Source organism: Haliaeetus albicilla, chromosome 9 (assembly GCF_947461875.1).
Source record: "Haliaeetus albicilla chromosome 9, bHalAlb1.1, whole genome shotgun sequence".
In the NCBI taxonomy this organism is placed as follows: domain Eukaryota; kingdom Metazoa; phylum Chordata; class Aves; order Accipitriformes; family Accipitridae; genus Haliaeetus; species Haliaeetus albicilla.
The window spans coordinates 7,201,420-7,222,050 of NC_091491.1; the positions used below are offsets into that span (position 1 = coordinate 7,201,420).

Below are 20,631 nucleotides of genomic sequence, written 5' to 3' on the forward strand. Positions count from 1 at the left end.
AGCATCAAGACCCCTTGGCCTGGGGAGGGGGGGGGGTGTCGTCTTGATTTTTAAGGCATGGCTGGAGGGTGCTGCTGCTGTCCCCACGTGCCCTCGTGGCAGGGAGGAGCAGATCAGCCCATCTGGCCAGGCGGCTGCAGCCGGTGTGGGGCACATCTGGCTGGGCAGATGTGGGGGCTCAGCGAGGGGCTCGCTGGCAGTTGTGTTTCCATCTCCCTCTCTTTCCCCCTCTCGCCGCTGTGGGTCGCAGGTCATGCGGGCTGCCGTGGGGTGGGAAGGAGGGGACGCACAGGAGTCCTGTCGCATCCCGCTGTGGGGCTGGGGTGGCTCCTCAGCCCTGGGGGGTCCAGGCAGCCCCCGGGCCAGTCGGAGCCTGGGCAGGCACAAAGATCTGCTTTTTTTGCTTGCGGTGCCGAGCTGCGAGGGTGGAAGGACCATATGGTCCCCTCTGCGCCAGCCTAATAAACCCGGGAATGCAGGTCAGGCGCTGCAAATCCCGTTAACCACAGCGGACCGCAGAGCGACCAGGGCTTAACCCTTCTGTCCCCCCAAACCCAGCCAGAGGTGGGGGCATGAGAGCCACCTTCCCTCCCAGGGGCTGCTAGAAATCAGGGCAGGGGCTGGGAACAGTGGCATGGGGGCTGGAGTCTCCTGAGCTGTTCTGCTTGTCTGTCCATCCCTCCATCCACCCTTTCTCCTTCCATCCATCTTCCATCTCCTGAGCTGCTGTGCTGTCTGTCCTTCCTTCCATCCTTTCTTCGTCTCTTGAGCCATTGTGCTGTCCATCCATCCTTCCCTCCATTGCCTGTTCTCCCTCTTCCTAGAGCTATTCTCTTGCTGTCTACCCGTTTCTGATCTGCCTATCTCCATCCATCCATCCATCTAGGCACCCTCCATTCTCTCTGCTGGTTCATCTATCCTTATCCACCCTTTCTTCTTTGCTGCCTAGCCAGCAGCCGCGCATCCATACAGCCATGCATCTCCTTCCCCCTTCTCCTTCCCTCCCCACCCTCTGTCCCTCCGTGGCGCAGAGGCTCGAGCTGGGCTGGGCTGTGATCCACTCTCCTGGCACCCACCCCAGGCTGGATGCGGCTGGGTTAGACCTTCTCCCGGCAGGATTAGTTTATGACCGAGGAACAGAGGCGCCGGTCCAGTCCCCCTCCTGGCGACAGATTATAGCATCATTTAAATGCATTTTGTCTGTGGAAGGAAATAGCTTCTCTGGGTGCCGGCAATCTGCCTGCGCTGAACTAATCGTGACCGTCACATTAATCTCCATCCCAGCTCATCCCCGCTCCTTTCCCCCATCCGGCATGGCTGGGGTGCAGGTCTGTGCGTGGGCTCGGTGCCAGGGCCACCCCAGGTATCCCCATCGCAGCAGGGCTTGGCCTGAGTCGAGCAGGGTCCCTAGCACACATCTCTGCCTGGCTGCAGAGAGGAGAGGGGTTTTCCTTGCCCCCCCCGGGCATACAACCCCTATTTGCCATCAGAGAATCCCCATGGCAAAGAGGAAGGAACCGGTTGCTGGGGGTCTCTGCCACGAGCTGGAACTGGGTGCCAAATTGCAGCTGAAAACCCAGCTGCTTTTGCCCTCCCAGTGCGGTGGGTGGCAGCGGGTGCCCCTCGCCGGCAGGCAGCTGGGTGCGGGTTGGGTGCTCGCCGGGGTGGCACAGAGGCTCTCCTGTCCCCCCACCCAAGGGACGGGGGTGACACCAGGCGTTTTGCACCATCCCAAGGGTGGGTTTTGCTCGGGGCTGAGCTGGGCATTGAGTCAGGTGGGTTTTGAGTGGGTTTTCTTTGTGAAATGACCTGATCCTTCCCCAAACCTGAGAGATTTTTAAGGAGTAGGACCTGATGCTATTTCAACGAGTCAGTTAAACGTAGCCTCTTTCCCTGGCTGCCTGTGCCTCCTTTGGTCCTGCTGGTACCTCACACAAGTGGTCAGGCTCATGTCACTCCAGCTGGTGGATCCTTTTCCGCAAATAATCTCATGCCTTGGAAAAAAATCCCCTTTTCTAATTGCTGGGGATGGCAGAAGCAGCCGTGGCTGTGTCAACCGGGATGCAGGGAGGATGCAAACCTTCACGTTTCGTGGCAGAAAGCAACCTCCATGAGCTGGAGGAGCAGAAGGCCCCTCGCTGGTGGTTATTTCTGAGCAGAGTGGCATCCGTGGGTGCTTTCTGGGGCTCAGCACCTCTCCTGCAGCTCCTGGCTCTCCAGGAGCTGGGAAAACAGAGCAGGCGAGCGGGACAGGCTCTGCAGCCGGTGGCGAGCAGGGTTAGCGTGGCAGGAGCCGGAGCTGTGCCCACAGCGGTGCCGGCATGGTGGTCTCGCTGGTGATGCCAGCAGCGTGTCCGCAGCATCCGCCCAGCCCTGGGGAATTCTCTGCCTGGCTCTCGGACAAGTTTCCTCCCAGGCTGCGTAGCTGCAGATGCTGCCCGTCCCCGTATCGAGTGCTAATCCTTTTATGAGCCCTCTAAGCTGCTTAACTGCCCGGTGCACCGCAGCAGAGAGTTCCCCGGGTGGGCTGCGGGGTCCCTTTCAGTCCTGGGGGGTCTGGCCAAGGCCATGTTCCCGGCTGGGGAAAGCCTTGGGTTCCTGGCATGCTCTGAAGCCCCCACCGGGGAGGGGGCTGAGCCATTCCCAGGAGCGGAGCCGTCACATCCGCACCTTTCGTCGCCGTCTGACACGGGTAATTTGGGCTCTCCTGCTTGGGAGTCGCTTGGGAGCGGTTGCAATCAGCGCCGGGAACGTGGGGTGCGGGGGGCTGGCAGAGAGCCGAGGGGAGCGGGGGGGGGGACCTAGGCCTCCTGGGAATCGCTGGCAGCCGCTGGCGGATGCAAAGACCTTGAGATGTCTTCCAGGCTCCCGTGGCTGCCGACAGAACGCGTGCCATCGGTGCGGCTCCACGCCGACTGCCTTTCGCAGCATCTGCTTTAGCAGAAAGATTTTCATGGGGTTTCTCTCCGCTTGCCCGCTGTGGCAGCAGGGTAGCCGGCTGGCTCCATCCAAGGGGCTCGGGCAGCTCCAGCCCCCCGGGAGCGCGTGGCCAGCAGGGACTGCACGCTGCCTGTGCCGTGGCTGCCTGTTCTGCCTTTATGATGTTTATTCCTTTTTTTTAAAGCAAAATGGTCAAAATGAAGGACAAAAGGGATTTCCTAAGGGCCGTCAGACCTGGGCACTGCTGGGGTTTGCACAAAGTGGCACCAACATCATCTCCATCACTTTTCCACCAGGTCATGTCTATGCCTCGAAAAATTGGGGTTAGGCCGGCTTTGGTGCACAGGGACAGCACCGTGTGGGTGGCACTCCCGGGTGGGTGACAGGTGACAGACCAGCTGTGACACCACCCTTACGGGCAGCCCATGGGGACGGAGCGAGTCTGGGGTGAAGAAGCTGATTTAGTCACCTTCCCCCTGTGATCTGGGAGCTAAAAGCAGGAGGAAAGCCTTGATCATAGATACTTGATGGGATCTGCCAGCCAAAAATTAACCTGGACCTGCCTAATTTTTGGTAATGAGCCTCTGGAGAAACTCAGCATCCTTTTCTCTGTGCATTTGGAAGCAGGGATGTAGCCAGTTGTGCCCTATTTCTGTAAGTGGGTCTGTGCTGTTTTGGCCAGTGCCTTGGCCAGCGTGTTGGGGTGGGTGACCAGCACTTTGGGGTCCCCAGGGGCAATACCAAGGTTGGATGCGGCTTCAACACACCCTGTCCCAGCCTTGGGCAGCCCCCGAGCATCCCTTCTCGCTGGACACCCCATCCCATGCCGAGGGTGGGTTTGGTGAGGCTGGAGCCACCCGCCGGGAAGCACAACGATGGCTAAGGTCCCAGGGAGGTCTTCTGTGTTTTTAGTTTGCAGGAGAGAAACCCAGCTAGACTCCTGCTGCCCTTACGAGGGGTCCGGGGTCCGAAGCAGCGGTTCCTCCTCGCCGTGGGGCTGGACTGCTCCCACCTGGGTTTGGTCTCCCGGCTTTGGGGCTCAGGAGATGCTCCGGAGGGGGATGCCCCATGCTAACCTGCACTCTCCATCCCCTTCGCAGCCCACACCAAGGGGCCAGCCCCCAGCCCGGAGCCTGCTGAGACCCCCGGTGCCATCACGCTGCCCGTGAGCTACCGCCTGTCCAACACCCGCTTGGCCTTCTTCCTCAAGGAGGTGGGAGCCAGCCCGGTGGGCAACGGCAGTGCCCCGCTGCAACGCGCCGAGCCCTTCGTCGTCTTCCAGACCAAGGAGCTGCCCGTCCTCAACGTCACCCTGGGGCCCTTCAGCACGGGGCTGGTGCTGCCCAAGGAGCAGCTGCAGCCCTCCAGCACCCTGGAGGTCCCCGACCGCCTCACCGTCAACTGGAAGGTGCGCGCCTTCATCATCCAGCCCCGGCTGGTGGCCAACCAGCCCGTGGTCCAAGTGCTCTTCTACGTAGCCGGCCGGGATTGGGATGACTTCGACGTCACCGACCGGCTGCCCTGCGTGCGGCTCCACGCTTTCCGCGACGCCCGCGAGATCAAGAGCTCGTGTCGTCTGCGGGGCAGCCTGGCCATGTGCCTGGTGCAGGCAGAGCTGCCCCACGCCTGGTTTGGCCCCCCGGCCGTGCCGCTGGGCAGGCGAAAGAGCCCCGAGAGCCTGGAGGTGCCGGGCGAGAGCCAGCAAGCCGAGCTGTACTACACCCTCCATGCCCCCGACGGGGCCGGCCAGTGCCTTGGGGAGATGGTCCCCCGCCGTGGGGCTGGGGGGGCCAGGACCGAGGGTCCCACGCAGCACCCGCTGCTGCGCATCGGCAGCGTCAGCCTCCTGCAGCCTCCCCCCGGGCAGCCCATGCAGGAGCATCGGCTGGACGGCAACGTCTTCATCCGCCTGCCCGACAAGCCCCTCAAGCCAGGCGAGGTGCTGAGCATCCTCCTCTACCTGATGTCCAACTCCACGGTGGAACACTTCACGCTCAGGTAAGGTCCTGGGGCTGCCCCCAGCCCAGGAGCAGCCGTCTTTCGAGGGGGTGGTTGTTTCGGCTGGGCTGGGCGAGGGGAAGAGAGGACGGGGAGGGTGTGTTGTGTTTCTGGGACCTGTTGGGGGCTGGACCGGGTCTGGCAGGGCTTCGGGGAGGTGAGGGAGGCTGTAGGAGCAGTTGATGTGGTTTTGCAACGTTCTAGGACTTGGCAGTGGGACCTTCTCAGGAGAGAGGGGAAAGGTTGTCCACCCAGGGTTTCCACCTCTGCATCACCACTAGGGTCTGCTGCCTTTGCCCTCCCAGTTGCACTGGGATTAGGGCCCCGCCAGCAGATGTGGGTTTGTTCAGAGCCATTTTGGGGACAAGGTGTGGTATGGCCATGGGGCTGCTGCGGAGTGAGCTGGGGCTCCTTGTGTCTACCCGCATCCTGCTCTTGTGCCCACCTCCTAGTGCTGAGCACCCCAGTACGGGGAGGTCCATGGGGACACCCCCCCTTGCTGCATGTCCCTAAGGATGGGGGGATGAGCCCCGGTCACATCTCTTCAAAGAGCATTTACAAGTGTCTCTGTGGCCACTGGGCCAGCAGTGAGCCCGTGGCATGGGGGACGTGGCACTCCAGCCTCTCCTGTCCTTTGCCCCGGGGATGCCCAGCCCCACAGGGGTGTTACTGTCCTGGGGGGCAGCACTGGGGTGGGGGGACCAAACTCCTGCTGGAGGCATGATGGGGGGGACTAAATCCTATGAAAAAGAAGGGCTGGGGTGGGCTCAGCCCCACGGCGGTTGCTGCCAACCTGGATGATGTTTCCGACAGCCAGGAGGGACTGGGGGGAAAAAAACCACCCCCTGTGCCTATGGCAGGGTGTCCGGAGGGGGTCCATGGGTACCCAGGGCTGAGGGTCTGGCCCTGACTGTTGCTCTCTGCAGGGTGAAGGCCAAGAAAGGCGTCAACCTGCTCAGCACCAAGTCGAGGAGTGGGCAGTGGTTGGTGAGCTCGGAGCTGCTGACGGGCGGCAAGCACTCCACTGCCACCGTCGATGTGGCCAGGGCGGATGGTGCCAGGCCCAGGTAAGGGACCCCCCTCTCCCTCCCCCAGCTCCGGGGGAGTTGGGGAAATTGCTGCGGTTTGGCCCGAAGCAGCTCTGCCTTCATCCCCACCCTGGGTGCCTTGTTGGCTACAGTGCCATATGGGTGCTGGCAGGGGAAACTGAGGCACGGCAGTGCACAGCCTGGACTGTGGCACTTGGAGGCACTGAAGGGGGATAAGCAATTTTGGGGTCAAACTCTCAGTCCATCTGAGGTCGGGGTAGGACCTGCACCAACGTGAGAAGGGCTTAATTTTCTGTGTGGTTTTTAACCTCGGCCAGCACAGTGTAGCTGTCTAAAGGGCAGATGAAGGTGGGTTTTGTGGCCCAAGGTGGGCAGGTTTGTGGTCAGGCAGGCAGCTGCCAAAGGGCTGTGTGAGGTGGAGCGTTCAGGTGGGATCTGCTTTGTGGTCAACACAGGCGACCAAGCTGGGGCTCAAGCAATGCGCTCATAAGTCGTGGGTACCATTTAGCAGCTGCATCCCTGGCTCTGAGCTGGGATCGCCTGGCCATGTCAGATGCTGGTGGGCACGTGGTGGATTTTGGGGCTGAATTGTGAAGCCAGGGGGGATCCCCCAGTTTGGGGTGGAAGTATTTTAATTTTTTTAAGAAGTTTTAATACCCTGAGAGGCAGTAGCTCTTTGCTGACTATCCTGGTGTCTCCTCCGGGAAGGAAGAGGAGCAGTCCCCAGGCAAGGTCCCATCTGGACTCTAAGGTGATGGATGAGTGTCGGAAGGGGAGCACGAACTAAGGCAGCACCTGAGACGGGCAGAACCAGTTCTGCTTGACACAAGGATGATGCTCATCCCTGGGGCTCTGGGAAAGGCTGGGGTCTGTTCAGGAGAGTCCAGGGGATAGAAATGAGGATGGGCGAGGACCCACAAAGCCAAATTGAAAACCCAGAAGCTGCTCAGCCTGGAGAAGGGGAGACACGGGACTGGCCTGTGAGCACACAGAGGCTGCAAGGGTGAGGGGCAACTTTGCTCCTTGCATCCACGTGAGCAGGACACGGTGAGCAAGGGCACGGATGGGCTTGGGGTCAAAACCACCAACAGGAAAGACTCTGAAGTGCTGGAAAACAATTGTTCACAGGCTGTGATATCTCCATCACTGTGTCTTTGGGAAAAAGGAGACAAGTATCTCCAGGAGGTGGGTTAAAGCGAGTTGATGTGCTTGAGCCGTTCCTGCCCCCTGCATTAGAAATCTCCCCATATCTCTGCCCTTACCCCATAACTGAGAGAAGCTGGGGACAAGCTCTTGCAGAAAGAAGATCCTCAGCTCTGACTACTTCGAACGTGAGCTCAAAAGCTATCTGCAGAGAAACCCCTCCAAAGGGCTTACCCAGAGGGTGGATTTTCCTTTACCCCACACCATCGCTTCCAGATACAAAATGCAACAGCGGCATCCAAGCCCACAGCCCTGTGGCTGACATTGGAGCGTCCCTGTGGCTGACATTGGAGCGTCCCTGTGGCTGACATTGGAGCGTCCCGGGGGCCATGAGCCCCCCCCCATCCTCTGCATGGCCACCCCAGCACCCCTGCACGTGGCTGCCAAACCTGCCGGCAGCGAGATCCTCTCCGCTCCCCCTTCCCCTGTCTGCTGCCGCCGCTTCAAATCAGCCTGGAAAGGTTAGAGACGGAGGATGAATTTAAAGTGATTACAATCACCTTTTAGACAAACAACTCCATCAAATATTAACGGAATGGAAAGTATGAATGACTCAAAGCCGTGTTGCCCTCCGGGCTGTGCAGCCGGAGGAGTTTGCCTCGCTGGGGCTCTGGGGGCTTTTGGCAGCGCTGGCTGTGCTGGGAGGGGGCGAGGGCCCTGAGCTTTGGGGCGATAATGGCCAATTTGGGATGTTTTGCACCCCCAGCAGCTGCATCCTAAGTTATTCCCCCAATGTGAGCAGCCCAGCTCTTGTCTCTGCTGTGGCTGAGAGCGGGTGATGCTCGGGGAGGGCAGAGGATGGTGGCTGTCCCCTGGCAGGGCTCCTGGGATGCCCAGGGGCACCCCATGGTGAGGAGTCCCAGCGCCGAAGCCGCAGCTCTGGTTTGCCTTTGAACCTGGCTCTTCCCATCTGTATTTAATACATCTGTGTTGGAAGAGGCAGTGAGCAGCCCAACCCCTTTCTTCAGACTGGGTAGCCTTTGGCAATTCCCCTTGCACCCCCAAAGCTGCCTTGGGGGCACAAAGTCCCAGCAGGACCCCACCAGCCCTTGCGTGGCAGCTCCACTACAAAGCCCATCGTCCCTGCCATGGGACAAGGGAGCAGGGCTTGCCCTGGCCTGGAGCAGCCCCGGCTTCTTGTTCTCCTCTTTCTCTGCTCCCTTTCACTCATTAGGTATTTATCAGAGAGAAACCCGACTGTATCCTGCATCCCTAGATCGATGGGACCTTCTCAATAGCTGCTACGCTGCGAGATGAGAGCGGAGCCGGTCCTGGCTTCCCCTTCCACAGGGATTTCACCTTTCCTCACCCCCCTCCCTCCTTCTGCTCTGGGGGGGGGGCTTTTGCTGGCTCAGCGGTTCGTGGAGGCTCTGGGGTGTCCCCTGGGGATGCTCTGTTTTTGGGGAGTGTTGGAGAAGTTTGACTTGGGCGGCGGGGGTTGAATCCTGAGTCCCCCAAGGGATTTGCAGGTTGGACACAGAGATGGGAGGGCAGGATTGCATCTGGGGAGGTTTGCTCATAGGGTTGTCGTGTAAGAGTGATTTATGCTGCTGCCGTCAGACTGTGTCCAAGCCGTGACACAGAGGACAAGGGACACCAGCTGCTGAGTCCCCTCATCCCCTTAGACTGGCACTCTGTGCCGCGTTTGGCAGCGTGCAGACTCTCCATCCCTTCCTGCCTCGGGGATGCCCCAGAGTTTGCCGCTGTTAGCTTCGGGTCCCACTGTTCTCAGCAGCGGCATTAACTGCATGGGGTTTTGATGAGCTGATGGTCTTGGGGCTGTTATCCCCTGCTGGTCCTGCCTACCTCCCCCATCCCCTGCCCGTCCACCCTGTGCATCCCCATGGCTGCCTGTGCAGGCTGGGGGACAGCCCTACCCTGAGTCCCAGCTCCGTGTTGTCCCATCTGCTGTCTGTGGTTGAACTTTTCTCCCATGCCTCAGTTTCCCCATGTGATCCTCTTGGAAGGGGCTGTAAAGTCAATGGCTTGGGCTGGGCTCTTGTATAGGGACTTACTGAGTTGGGACTTGTCGTCCCTGAGCATGCTGCCCTCCTGAGTGTAGGACGCTTGGGGTTTGACCTGCGGGAGATGAGCGTGGAGGTGGGAGCAGCCCAGGGTGGTAAATCCAGGCACACTGCTGGGAAGACAGAGCCAGGGAGACGAGGGCAGCACCTGCAGCCACCCACCGTCCCCTGGGGCCGTGGCTACACAGTCACACTGTGATAATATATCACCCAGCAGCCTTGGGAGAGTGCCCGCTTGAGCCGCTGAGGTTTTTCTCCTGCTGGAGAGAGAGTGAAATGCATTTCTCTCTCCCACTGGGAAGATTCCCATAGGAATCTGCAGGCTCCCATGGGAGCAGTCCCTGGCAGAGGGGAAAGATCAGGGCTGCTGTGTTTGGTAGCAAGCATTGTGGTGGTACCACAGCATGGTCCCCGTGGCAGGCATGGGTACACTGAGAAGAGACCCACTGGGGGATGCTCTGCATCGCTAGAGGGGACTGTCCGATGCTGATCCCAGGGTGTCTGCGGGACCCGGGGCACCCAGCTCACTCTGTCCCCCTCCTGTCCCCTTGCCCAGGGATGGGGACTCCTCATCTGAGATCATGCAACTGGATTTCGAGATGGAGAACTTCACCAGCCAGTCGGTGACACGCCGCATCATGTGGCACATCGACTACCGGGGCCGCAACCCCCCGCCCGACCTGGAGAAGGTGGTGACGGAGCTGACGGTCATCCAGAGGGACATCAGGGCCATCGTGCCCCTGGCCATGGTGAGCGGGTTCCTGCCCTCTGCTTAGCTTATCTGCTTTGATGTGGAGGATGGGTGGGTCCCCCTGAGGGATCTCCCACCAGCTCATCTGCCCCATAGCACCTATACATCCATACATTCCCCCTCTCTCCCCTGCCCCAAGTTCTTCTCTCCGAGGACCGGAGCAGAAGAGGGGCCAGCCAGGATCTGACCCCGGGGGGACAGGCTGCCCTCTAATATGATGGTCCCATTTGCACCCCGTCCCCAGGACACAGAAATCATCAACACGGCCATCCTGACGGGGCGGACAGTGGCCATTCCCGTGAAGGTCATCGCCATTGAGCTGAGCGGCACCATCGTGGACGTCTCGGCTATGGTCGAATGCAAGTCCAACAACGAAGACATCATCAAGGTGGGTGTGAGGCGGGGGATCTTGTGACCCTAGCGAGGGGATGAGCTTCTTCTAGGGGTGCTGACCCCAATAGTGGCACGGGCTGGAGCTCGACAAGCTGGGGAGAGTGGCTGAGCTGATGTGCTACAAAAGCCCACCTCATCCCAAGCATCAACCCCTCAGTGGCTTCGGTCCACATGTGTCTCTCCCTGGGATCTGTTGGGAGAAGAACAAGATGCTTTGTCACTGTCCCTGAAGAGGCCATGGGATGCTCTGGTGCTGCGCAGTCTGGCACCAGGCAGCAGCAATAACTATGGGTTATCACGGCATTTAGCACTGATAAGGTGAAATATTGTCGCCTCGCAATGTAAGCTGCACGTTTCTATCAGCGGCTTCACTTGTGCCTCTGGGGGACGTTTATCTGCCATTTGGATCAGATGCCAGGCTGAGCTCAGGCTGGGGCTGGGTGCTGGCCCCAGCCAGGAGTGGGGTGACGAGCTGAGCAGATGGGGACAATGGAGGGAAAAGGGGGGCTGAGGGAGAGGAGTGAGATGGGCTGCACGGGAGAGATGCTGATCTGGTGAATGCAAAAGGCTCATTGTTGCAGCAGCAGCGATTGCCCCCACATACGCCCAAGCCACCGAGACAGCAGTCAGTCCTCAAATCCAGCCATGACTTTTCCATCACCAGACCCATTCATCCATATACATTTTTCTATCAATGTATGTATTGATCTATCCACCTGCCTGTATTATTCTACCACCGTTTCCACCCATCCACCCACCCCTAGACATTGTTACCTTCTCCCAAACACCTCCCACACCTCTCCCTGCACGCACCCAGCCAGCCCACCCTCTCCATGTCCCCGCTGTGTCGGGCAGAGGCAGGGAGCCATGCTGGGGGTCTGGGCTCTCCCCTGTCCCCCAAGCTAGGGGACATAACCCCTTCTCCCCTTCTTCACCAGCAGCCACCAGCTGCTCTCCCAGCTGAGCCAGGGGTGACGGGCAGAGCCCCGGCTCCACTGGGACTTGCTCTCTCCAGTGGTCCGTGGGCGCGCGAGTGGGTGACAGCTGGTGTCACAAACTGTTTACCCAAGTTCTTGACTAAAACTCCGATCTGTGCGATTTACAGCACAGGGTCTAATTTATGGAGACCGGTCCTCCGCAGTGTGATAAAACATTGGAGCAATAATACACTTCAGGATGGACTCCAAGACACTTAAACTGTTTAATGTGCTGCCTTTCTACTCATAAATCTATTTACACACTGTCCCCAGACCTGGGGGGGAGCAGACATATGCACACGAGCCGGGATGAATAATACATGGAGCAGCCCTCCGGCCCCAGCTCACCTCCTGCTCGCATCCCGCTCTCCGCTCGGAGCCCCGTGCAATTTCTTGCTGAGTTATTTTGTGTTTGAGCCAGAGCCTCATTTCCGAGGGAGCTCTCAGTTACCTGCTGAGATTGGGGAGTGTGATTACGGTGTCAGGGCTATAAACCTGTTACATAAATCAAAGTTTACATAGTGGGATGTGCTATCTGTTACTGTAAATAATTTAGCATGAAGGAGGGCTGGGGAGCTGCTTCTCCCGATGCTGCCTGTGGTTTGGTGGTTGTTGCTCTCGTGTGTAACACAGAGGGAACGTGTCCTGGATCTGGTGTAGACCTGGCTGGGAAGGTGCCAGGGCCACCTGCGAAGGATGGTGGGAGAGCATGGGTGGCAGTTGTCATCCTCATCCCCTTCTGTGGTGACACAGGGTGACTGCCCATGCTCTGTCCAGAGAGGAGGATCTCATCACTCAAGATAGCATAGAAATAATCCCCTTGCCTGCCTGCATGGTGGCCTTGGGGCTGCATATGTGTTGAGGGACATGCAGAGAGTGGAAGGGCCACCTCTGCTGCCAGCGACGCTCAATGGGAGATGCTCAACCTCACCTGTTATGTGAACCTTCCTTAGGAGCCCACCATCCACATCCACTTGAGGACCCACCAGGAGCAAGTCAGCTCAATGGGACTGAGCCTCAGGGACCCTGGTCACCGCCAGGACCCCTGGCTGGCCGACATGGCGTGCCACCAGCCGTCGTGGCTCTTCCCACTCTCGAGGACCTCGGAGAAGATGTGTCCCCTTGATCCCATGCTTGAGGCCATACCAAGTGGGAAGCTCTGGGCTACAGAAGCAGAGCTAGTGGTGCCTTGGCTTGGAGCCCAGGCAGACCTCAGCCTCTCGTTTCCCGATGCCTTGCTGCAAATCCGGGAAGATTCTCTGAACAAGCATGCACTTCATTTAAAAGCTAATCTGCAGTCACTCCATCATTAGGACAGGCCTGATGTGCTGGGATTTTTTTGTTGTTGTAGTTTCAGCCCCCCCCCAGTTGCAAAGCAAGTGGTCCCCAGAAGAAGATGCCGGGGGGATTTATTAGCTAAGGTAACGCAAGCAGCAGCCCATCATATTTATTGTGATAAATGACACAATATCCAGAGCACTCCTTTGCTGGAGGATTCGCCCAGGAGCTCATCTTTATTCAGACACCACCCTGCCAGAGATGAGATTGTCTCTTCAGATGTGCTGAGCTGGTATCTCTGAGAGGAAGACAAGGAACAAGCCCTCCTGCATTGCACTTCCCTCCTGTGCCCGGGGAGCAGGGACTTCCCGAGGAGCCCAGGTCCCAGGCTCTGCCTCCTCCACCAGCCCAGGAGGACCACGGACACCTTGCAGCAGGCTTCTGCAGCCAAAACATGGAGCTCTTGTCAGGCCCTGCTCGTGGGCTAGAAAATGCAAAGTTCCTGCAGCTGGATGCCACAGGTACCCAAAGATAAGGTGGCGAGAGAGACAGTGATGCTGTCACCTCTGCTGTCACCTACCATTCAGCATGGACTCAACCCCTTATCAGCCATCAGAGAATATACGTGGGAGAGCAGCTTGTTGGAAATAAGCCCTTCTGTGCTGTTGACATGCTTGGCGCATCCGAGAGCGACTGCGCTGCTGGCTGAGCAAACGGGTTTTATTTTTCCCCAGCAGCAAACAACTCGGATGCAATTCCTGATGGTGTGGGGGGTGAAAGGGAGTCAGGGTTGGGCCATGGGGCCACTGCAGATGAGAGGTTGGAGTCCCCTTGGCCTGGTTGTCTTCTGCCACCCATGCTGGGAAGGAGTTGTTGACTCTGGTGGCCTAAGCCGAAACACAGGCGATGCTGCAGTGGCGTCCTCTTAGCTCCTTAATTGGCTTGGATCGGTCAGTAATAAGTGGCCCCCCCGGGTATATTTGTTTTACAGCAAATTTAATTAATGCATTTGCATAAATGGGAATTAAAAGAGAGAGAGAGCAAGAAGATGAACGTGAGGATTGAGATGGACTCCAGGAAGCTTTTTCTGGGGTTAGCAGGAGGGACAGGGACAAGGTACTGGTGGGTATCTGCACATGGGCATGTGGCTGGTCCATGCTCGGTGCCTGTGCCCCCTGGGTGTGGGTGGAGGAGATTTTGGGGCAAATGTCCATGATGAGCAACTTGCAACCTCTGTGATGCCTCTAGCTCAAGCGTGGAAAAAGGGTACAATTCAGTGCGGAAGCCAAAGAGAAACTGAGGGACTAAATGAAGGTGCCTGGTGGAGGTGGGAGTGGGTGAGGGCTGGCAAGAGGACCTGGGTCGGGGGGAAATTCGCATTATGGACATGGTGTGTGCAGGCCCATGCCTCTGAGCAGGGCTCTCAGGGATGAGGGAGCATCCCCACGCCTGGAGCCACCTTTAACTGGGTACCTGCCGGGTGAAATTCTGCTCCTCCGACCCTTCCCTTCCTCCAGGCAGCCTCCTGCCAGGATCTCTGCTGTGTCTGTGGGACCGTTGCAACCCCCATCCTCCATTCTCCTCCAGGTCTCCAGCAGCTGTGACTACGTCTTCGTCAGTGGGAAGGAGTCGCGGGGCTCCATGAGTGCTCGGGTCATCTTTACCTATGAGCACCTCTCCGCCCCACTGGAGATGACGGTGTGGGTGCCCAAACTGCCGCTGCACATCGAGCTCTCAGATGCCCGGTTGAGCCAAGTGAAGGGCTGGAGAGTGCCCATCCTGCCGGACAGGAGGTGGGTGCTGCGGAGCCACCGTGCTTGGGGTCTGTCCAGCCTGGAGAAGGCAAGGTGAAGGTGGTGGTAGTGGTCTAATTGCCTTGTTTAGCTACTTAATGAGGGGGGTTTAAAGATGGAGCCAGAGTCATCTCAGGGATCCTCAGTGAAAAGGAGAGAGATCATGGACACAGGAGGAAAATTTCACAATGAGGTTGGTCAAATGCTGGAGCTGGTGGGGAACATCCATCCTTGGCAATGGTCAGAACTTCCCTGGATGAGGCCAGGAGCAGCCAAGCTCCAAAGTTAGCCCTGCTTTGAGGTCTAGAGACCTCCAGGTGTCCATCCCAGCCTGAGATATCTTGTCCTCTCAGCTGGTTAGGGAGCAGAGACGCTGGCGACCCTGTTACCACATGCTGCTGAAGTCCTCAGAGACCTCATGGGCAACAGGCATCTTTAGGCCAGAAGCCACCATTTTTTTTGGTGACCTTGCATATCTCCATTGCCTGGCCACCCCCTTCCTTTCCCGTGGCGGCTGAAGAGCCGTGGCAGCGGGGACCTTAGTAGCACTGCCCACCCACTGCCCCATCCCGCAGGTCGGTGCGGGACAGCGAGCACGAGGAGGATGAAGAGGAGAGGAAGCAGAGCCGGGGCTGTGCCCTGCAGTACCAGCACGCCACGCTGCAGGTCTTCACCCAGTTCCACACCACGGCGGCGGAGGGCACGGGGCAGGTGGTCACCATGCTGGGACCTGACTGGCTGGTGGAGGTCACCGACTTGGTCAGCGACTTCATGCGCGTGGACGACCCGCGGGTGGCCCACATGGTGGACAGCTTCACGCTGGCCGGGAGGGAGCCGGGCACCACGCTCTTCAAGGTAACCCCCCCCCCCGGCTGCCTTTCCTCAGCTTGGGTGGGGGTGGCAGGCGGTGACAGGCACCCTCGTCCCCTGCAGGTCGTGTCCCCGCTGGTGGAGGCGGTGCTGGGCGAGACGCTGGTGACGGTGGCAGAGGAGAAGGTCAGCATCACGGACCTGAAGGCCCAGGTGGTCTCCAGCCTCTCGCTGTCCCTCCACCCCAGCCCCGGCAATAGCCACACAATCATTGCTCGGACGTCCGTGCAGCAGACCCTCAGCTTCTTCAAGCAGGTGAGGCCGGGGGGGGGTATGCATTCAGGCTTGGGGGGGCCCGGTGGGGAACTTGGGGTGGGATGAGGGCTCCATCTGCAAGCCCCTGCTCCCAAATCCTGCTCACGGTCATGCCAAGGCCCTCAGAGCACCCATGTCCTCCAGACACCCTGGTGAACCCAAAGCACCCCAGAAACCTTCACACAAACCTATGAATGAACCCTGCCCGGCCTGGGGACGGGACACAACCGTGGGGACAAAGGGGTCTGGAGGAAATCCTATAAGGTTCCCAGCCCAGCTCTGGTAGCCACATCTGGCACCTCTGGGGCTGGGATTTGAGGTGAGCCTGGGCAAGCATGGGGAACATTGAGGGAAGAACAGGCAAAAGGGAAAAACTAGGCGATGGTTGGAAGGAACAAGATGGATGATGGAGGGATAAAGGGTGAATTGGATGGAGGGAGGGATGGGTGGAGGGATGGACAAATGGGTGCAGGTGGGACTGGCATCGTGCTGGGCAACCGGTGCCTGTGTTGGTCCCGCAGGAAGCGCTCCTGAGCCTATGGATTTCCTACAGCGATGGCACCACGGCCCCCCTCTCCCTCTACGACCCCAAGGACTACAACCTGGTGGTGAGCAGCCTGGACGAGAAGGTGGTCTCGGTGACCCAGGACCGGGCGTTCCCCTTGGTGGTGGCAGAGAGCGAGGGTGCGGGGGAGCTGCTGCGGGCTGAGCTGGTCATCTGCGAGAGCTGCCAGAAGACCAAGCGCAAGAGCGTGCTCTTCACAGCCTTGGCCAGCGTGCGGGTCCACTTTGGGTCTGAGGAGGACCCAACCTATGACTACGACCACGTGCCCAGCAAGCCAGGGCTGGCGGAGACGGGGGCGAGCACCACCCTGCGGGCAGAGGTGGAGAGGAAAGCGGAGCCGAGCGAGGACAGTAGGATGTCCAGCGCGTCTCATCCCACTGAGGACTTCCCCACCATTCCCACCGGCTTTGTCCAGGTGACCAGGGGGCTTACGGACCTGGAGATAGGCATGTACGCCCTCCTGGGTGTCTTCTGCCTGGCCATCTTGGTCTTCCTCATCAACTGCATTGTCTTTGTGCTGAAATACCGGCACAAGCGCATCCCTCCTGAAGGCCAGACTAACATGGACCATTCCCACCACTGGGTCTTCTTGGGCAACGGGCAGCCCTTGCGGGCTCACAATGACCTCTCCCCCCAGCCTGAGAGCCCTGGGAACCCCCTGGAAAATGTCCAGACCTGCTGCCACGGGGACCACCACAGCAGCGGGAGCTCGCAGACCAGCGTGCAGAGCCAGGTCCACGGTCGCGGGGATGGTTCCTCGGGGGGCTCCACGCGGGACCAGAGTGAGGACCCGCTCAACTCGCCCACCTCCAAACGGAAGCGGGTGAAGTTCACCACCTTCGCCACGCTGCCCTCCGATGAGCTGGCCTACAACTCCATCCCCATCGCCGATGAGGAGGACTTGGAGTGGGTCTGCCAGGACATGGGGCTGCAAGACCCCGAAGAGCTTCACAACTACATCCGCAGAATCAAAGAGATCGCTTAACGCAGGGGCAGAGGGGATGGGGCGGGAGGGAGGGGGCTGCCACGCCATGCCATGCCATGCCACGCCGTGCCACGCCACGCCACACCATGCCACACCACGCTGGCTGCTTCCCCGGGCCTGGAGACCCAAATTTGGCTCTCTTGCGCGTTCCCTCTTCCGCACATCTCACGTCCTCACCCTGTTGGAAGGCACCCCCGGGGGCCTTTTTCTTTTCTTGCCCTTTACCGTCTGGTTTTTCCAGGGGAGGCATCAGCACACACGTGGCCCCCTAACCCGCCGGCGCAGGGCGAGGGAGCAGCAAGGGAGGCGAGCCGAGGGGCAGAGATGGATGGGGTCAAAACCTTGGTGGGTGCGTGCATCTCCAACGGCGAACGGGGCAGGATGATGCTGCGGGTCCCGCCGTGCGGCGGGGGAAAGAGGGGAGATGCCCCGTCCCCCCAGGAGCCCAGCGGGGAGGTGGCGGGTGGGGGCTTCCTAAAGGCAATCCCTCTGCCTTTGCTGTACGTGGTTGCACAATTTTGGAGGTGAGTGCTGGTTCAGGGATTTGCTGCCCCACGGCTGTTGGGGGGCACCCCTACCCGGAGCCCACTGCCCTACGCTGTGGGTGATGCTGGGTGAGGCAGGAGGGGAGGGTGTCTGCCAAGGGGATAGAGCCCCATGGCCATGGGTCTGGGGGACCGCTGTCCCCATCGCCTGCTGCGTCCCAGCCCCAAACACCGGGCTCGCCCCGCTCCCTTCGGCGTGGGCCCTCTGGGACGGTAACGTTTGCCACGTGAGCATCGCTTGGGGACCGTGGGTGGCTGCCTCTGCTCCCCCCTTGCTGCCTGGGAAGGGCTGTGGCCCCCAGGCAGGGGCAGTTTGGGGGTGCCTGGCAAGCTTGCTGCCTGTGAACTTGCCTGCTCTTGCCTCTCCCTCTGTTCCCAGCTGTTGGGGGCATCAGTGTTGGGCCCCTCCACCCAACAGGCAGCTGGGACCTCCAGGGCCAGCCCCTGGTTTCTGCCCCCCCACCCAGTGCTGGGATGTGGCTCTGGGACTGGAAGGTGGTGTGGGGGCTTCCCACTGCCCCGGGGGGCCAAGCCTGGGTGGGGACACCCACAACCGGACCTGGCCCCGAGTCTCCCAGTGCCAGCCCAGTTCCCCCAGTGCCAGCCCAGCAGGGATGCCTGGAGCCAGGCTTAGCCTCCGTGGTGCCTTCTGACTGCCATAACCCAATGCCTCCCCGGTCACCTCACGCTGGCGGCAGCTCCCAGCCCCTCTGTCTCACCTGAGAGGGCCCCCCCCAGCCCAGGGCCACCCCAGCTCCCAGCCCAGCGCAGAGCATCCTCGGCCAGGTTAACCCTGCGGGGACACCCGGGTACCAGGGCTGGTGGGCTGGGGGTCCTGGGCTGTGCAGTTGTACCCGTGGGCACCGAGCGTGTGGGGATGGGGACATCCCCCCCCCCGGCATCACCCGGTGGAGGGGGAAGGTGGAGGCTGGCAGCGGATTATTTCTGGATTGGAAGTTGCCCACCACTGTGTCTCTTTTTTTTTTTTTTTTTTTTTTTTTTCTTAAATAAAAGACCAGAAAAGAAAAAAACAACGGAACAAAAAAGCCAAAACCAAAAGGCATTGCAGCACTGTGATAGGCCGTATCTCTGCCGCGGTGCCCAGGGTGGGTGCTCCCAGTGGTTTGGGGGTCAGACCTGGTGGGCACGGGGTCTGCTGGGGGCGGGGGGGCACACACTGCCAGGGTGCTGGGGACATGGCTCAGCTTTGACCTCCACCCAAGCTCTGAGCACTTTGGGGTCAAAGCTGTGGATTTGGGCTTCCCCCCTCCAAAGTCCTCCCCTCTCGGGCAGCCTGATCAAAGGCTGGTGGTCAGGAACCAGGCAATGCTGCAGCCCCATCCTCGCTGGCCTCCGTGCCTCAGTTTCCCTGGCAGGCAAGCAGCAGTCTGTGGTGGTGTGCAGTGTTTTGGAAGCCTCTTTAAAGAGTTTATCAGTTTTGGGCTATGGAAATTTCTCCCCTGAGTGGCCTTAAATATTACCCGATAGCTCTATGCTGATTTTATATATACATATACATATATATATGGGGGAATTGAGATGTGCTCAAAGGCCAGGCAGATGATGCAGTTAGGTTTTACTATGCCCCGTTATCTAAAGGACCCAGGTCTGGCTGAACGAGCTGCTGAGCTGATAGCAGCTCCGAGAAGTCAAATTAATACACCCGACTTTCCTGCTTGGAACTGCCAAACCTCCTTGTTAAATTAACATATATGAATATTTGTTAAAAAAAAAAAAAAGAGGAAGAAAAGGAGGGGGGAAAGGTAAGAAAAGTGTATAATAAAATTTTATAATTGTAATAAGACGTGGCAGCGCCCAACTCCTGCTCCGTGAGCGCGTCTCAGGGGCTGCGAAGGTGGAAGGTGGCGGGGGACACACAGACCCGCAGGGGTCAGGGACGAGTAGCTTGGCCAGGCTCGGCATGGGGTGTCCCCACGGTCGAGCCTCCGCCAGGTTTTGCCCCCCCCTTCTTCTGGCTGCTTTCCACCAGCCCCCCCTGAGCAGCACTGGCTGCTCGCCCACCGCCTCCTCCCGGCGCTCAGCGGCTGTAGCCGGGCCGAAGGTCTGTCACCAACCATCAGCAGCGGTTTTCCAGCCCATCGCTTCCCATTTTGGCCGATGGATCCGGCTCGGGTCTCTTAAGAGCCCTTGGGAAGGTGGCACCCATGGACCAGGGGAGCTTGAGCTGTTTGCGGGGGGGCCGATGATGCTCTTATCCCCACGCACCCCCCCAGCTCGTGTCCTACCCGCGGGGAGGGTGCGAGACCTGCTCAGGGTGGCTTCACTTTTGAATGAAGAGAGCAAAAACTTCTATATAGCTATCTCTTTATTGATCTATAAAGATGTATATATTTATAATTCATACATATGTATATATTTATACTTTATACATATGTATATATATGCATATATAATATGTGTGTGCATATATATATTTATTTTTTACATATACATATATAAAGGATGTATGTGTGTAGTCCCTGCATGGATTGATGCAAAGGGCTTTGCTCAGGTGCGAGGGTGCACGTATGCACATACAGACGCCTATAAATACATACACACACATTGACCATCACCCACCATCCCAGCCCTCAAAAGCCCCCCTGGGCATTAGGAGCACCAGGGAAGCAGCTCAACTATTGATTTGGGCTCCTGATGCTCTTGAAGCCTGGCAGCAAACCCACCAGGAGGCAATGGGCAAACCACTGGGGCCAAACCCCAGGAAAATGGGAACACTGCCAAGGCTCCGATGGAGTCTGACGGTGCCTGGTCCTCTTCACTCCTACTACTCGAGTTTATTTTTTCCCATCAGGAACGATCAGCTGGGACATGGAATTAAAAAAACCCAACCAACAGACCCAAGAAAGCCGTTGGAGATGGTACGATTTAGGCTGCAGCCCACACTCGTGCCGGGGGCTGGTGGCACCCACCAGGACAGGCCACTGGCCACCTGTGCCTCAGCACCCAGCTAGTCTGAAACCGGGACCTTCCTCCCTTATTGCTTC

At 59.0% G+C, this 20,631-nt stretch overlaps 1 protein-coding gene across 1 annotated transcript in view; it reads left to right on the forward strand.

Moving 5' to 3' along the window:
* TMEM132E (transmembrane protein 132E) overlaps positions 1-19,428 on the forward strand; it is a 28,366-nt gene extending 8,938 nt beyond the window's left edge. The window contains exons 2-9 of the mRNA XM_069791351.1: positions 4,041-4,938; positions 5,865-6,005; positions 9,771-9,963; positions 10,210-10,353; positions 14,201-14,406; positions 14,982-15,261; positions 15,340-15,531; positions 16,053-19,428. Of these exons, the coding sequence (XP_069647452.1) occupies positions 4,041-4,938; positions 5,865-6,005; positions 9,771-9,963; positions 10,210-10,353; positions 14,201-14,406; positions 14,982-15,261; positions 15,340-15,531; positions 16,053-17,081 (3,083 nt within the window). The 3' untranslated portion in view covers positions 17,082-19,428. The remainder of the gene's footprint in view (positions 1-4,040; positions 4,939-5,864; positions 6,006-9,770; positions 9,964-10,209; positions 10,354-14,200; positions 14,407-14,981; positions 15,262-15,339; positions 15,532-16,052) is intronic.
* Positions 19,429-20,631: the final 1,203 nt, after the last annotated feature.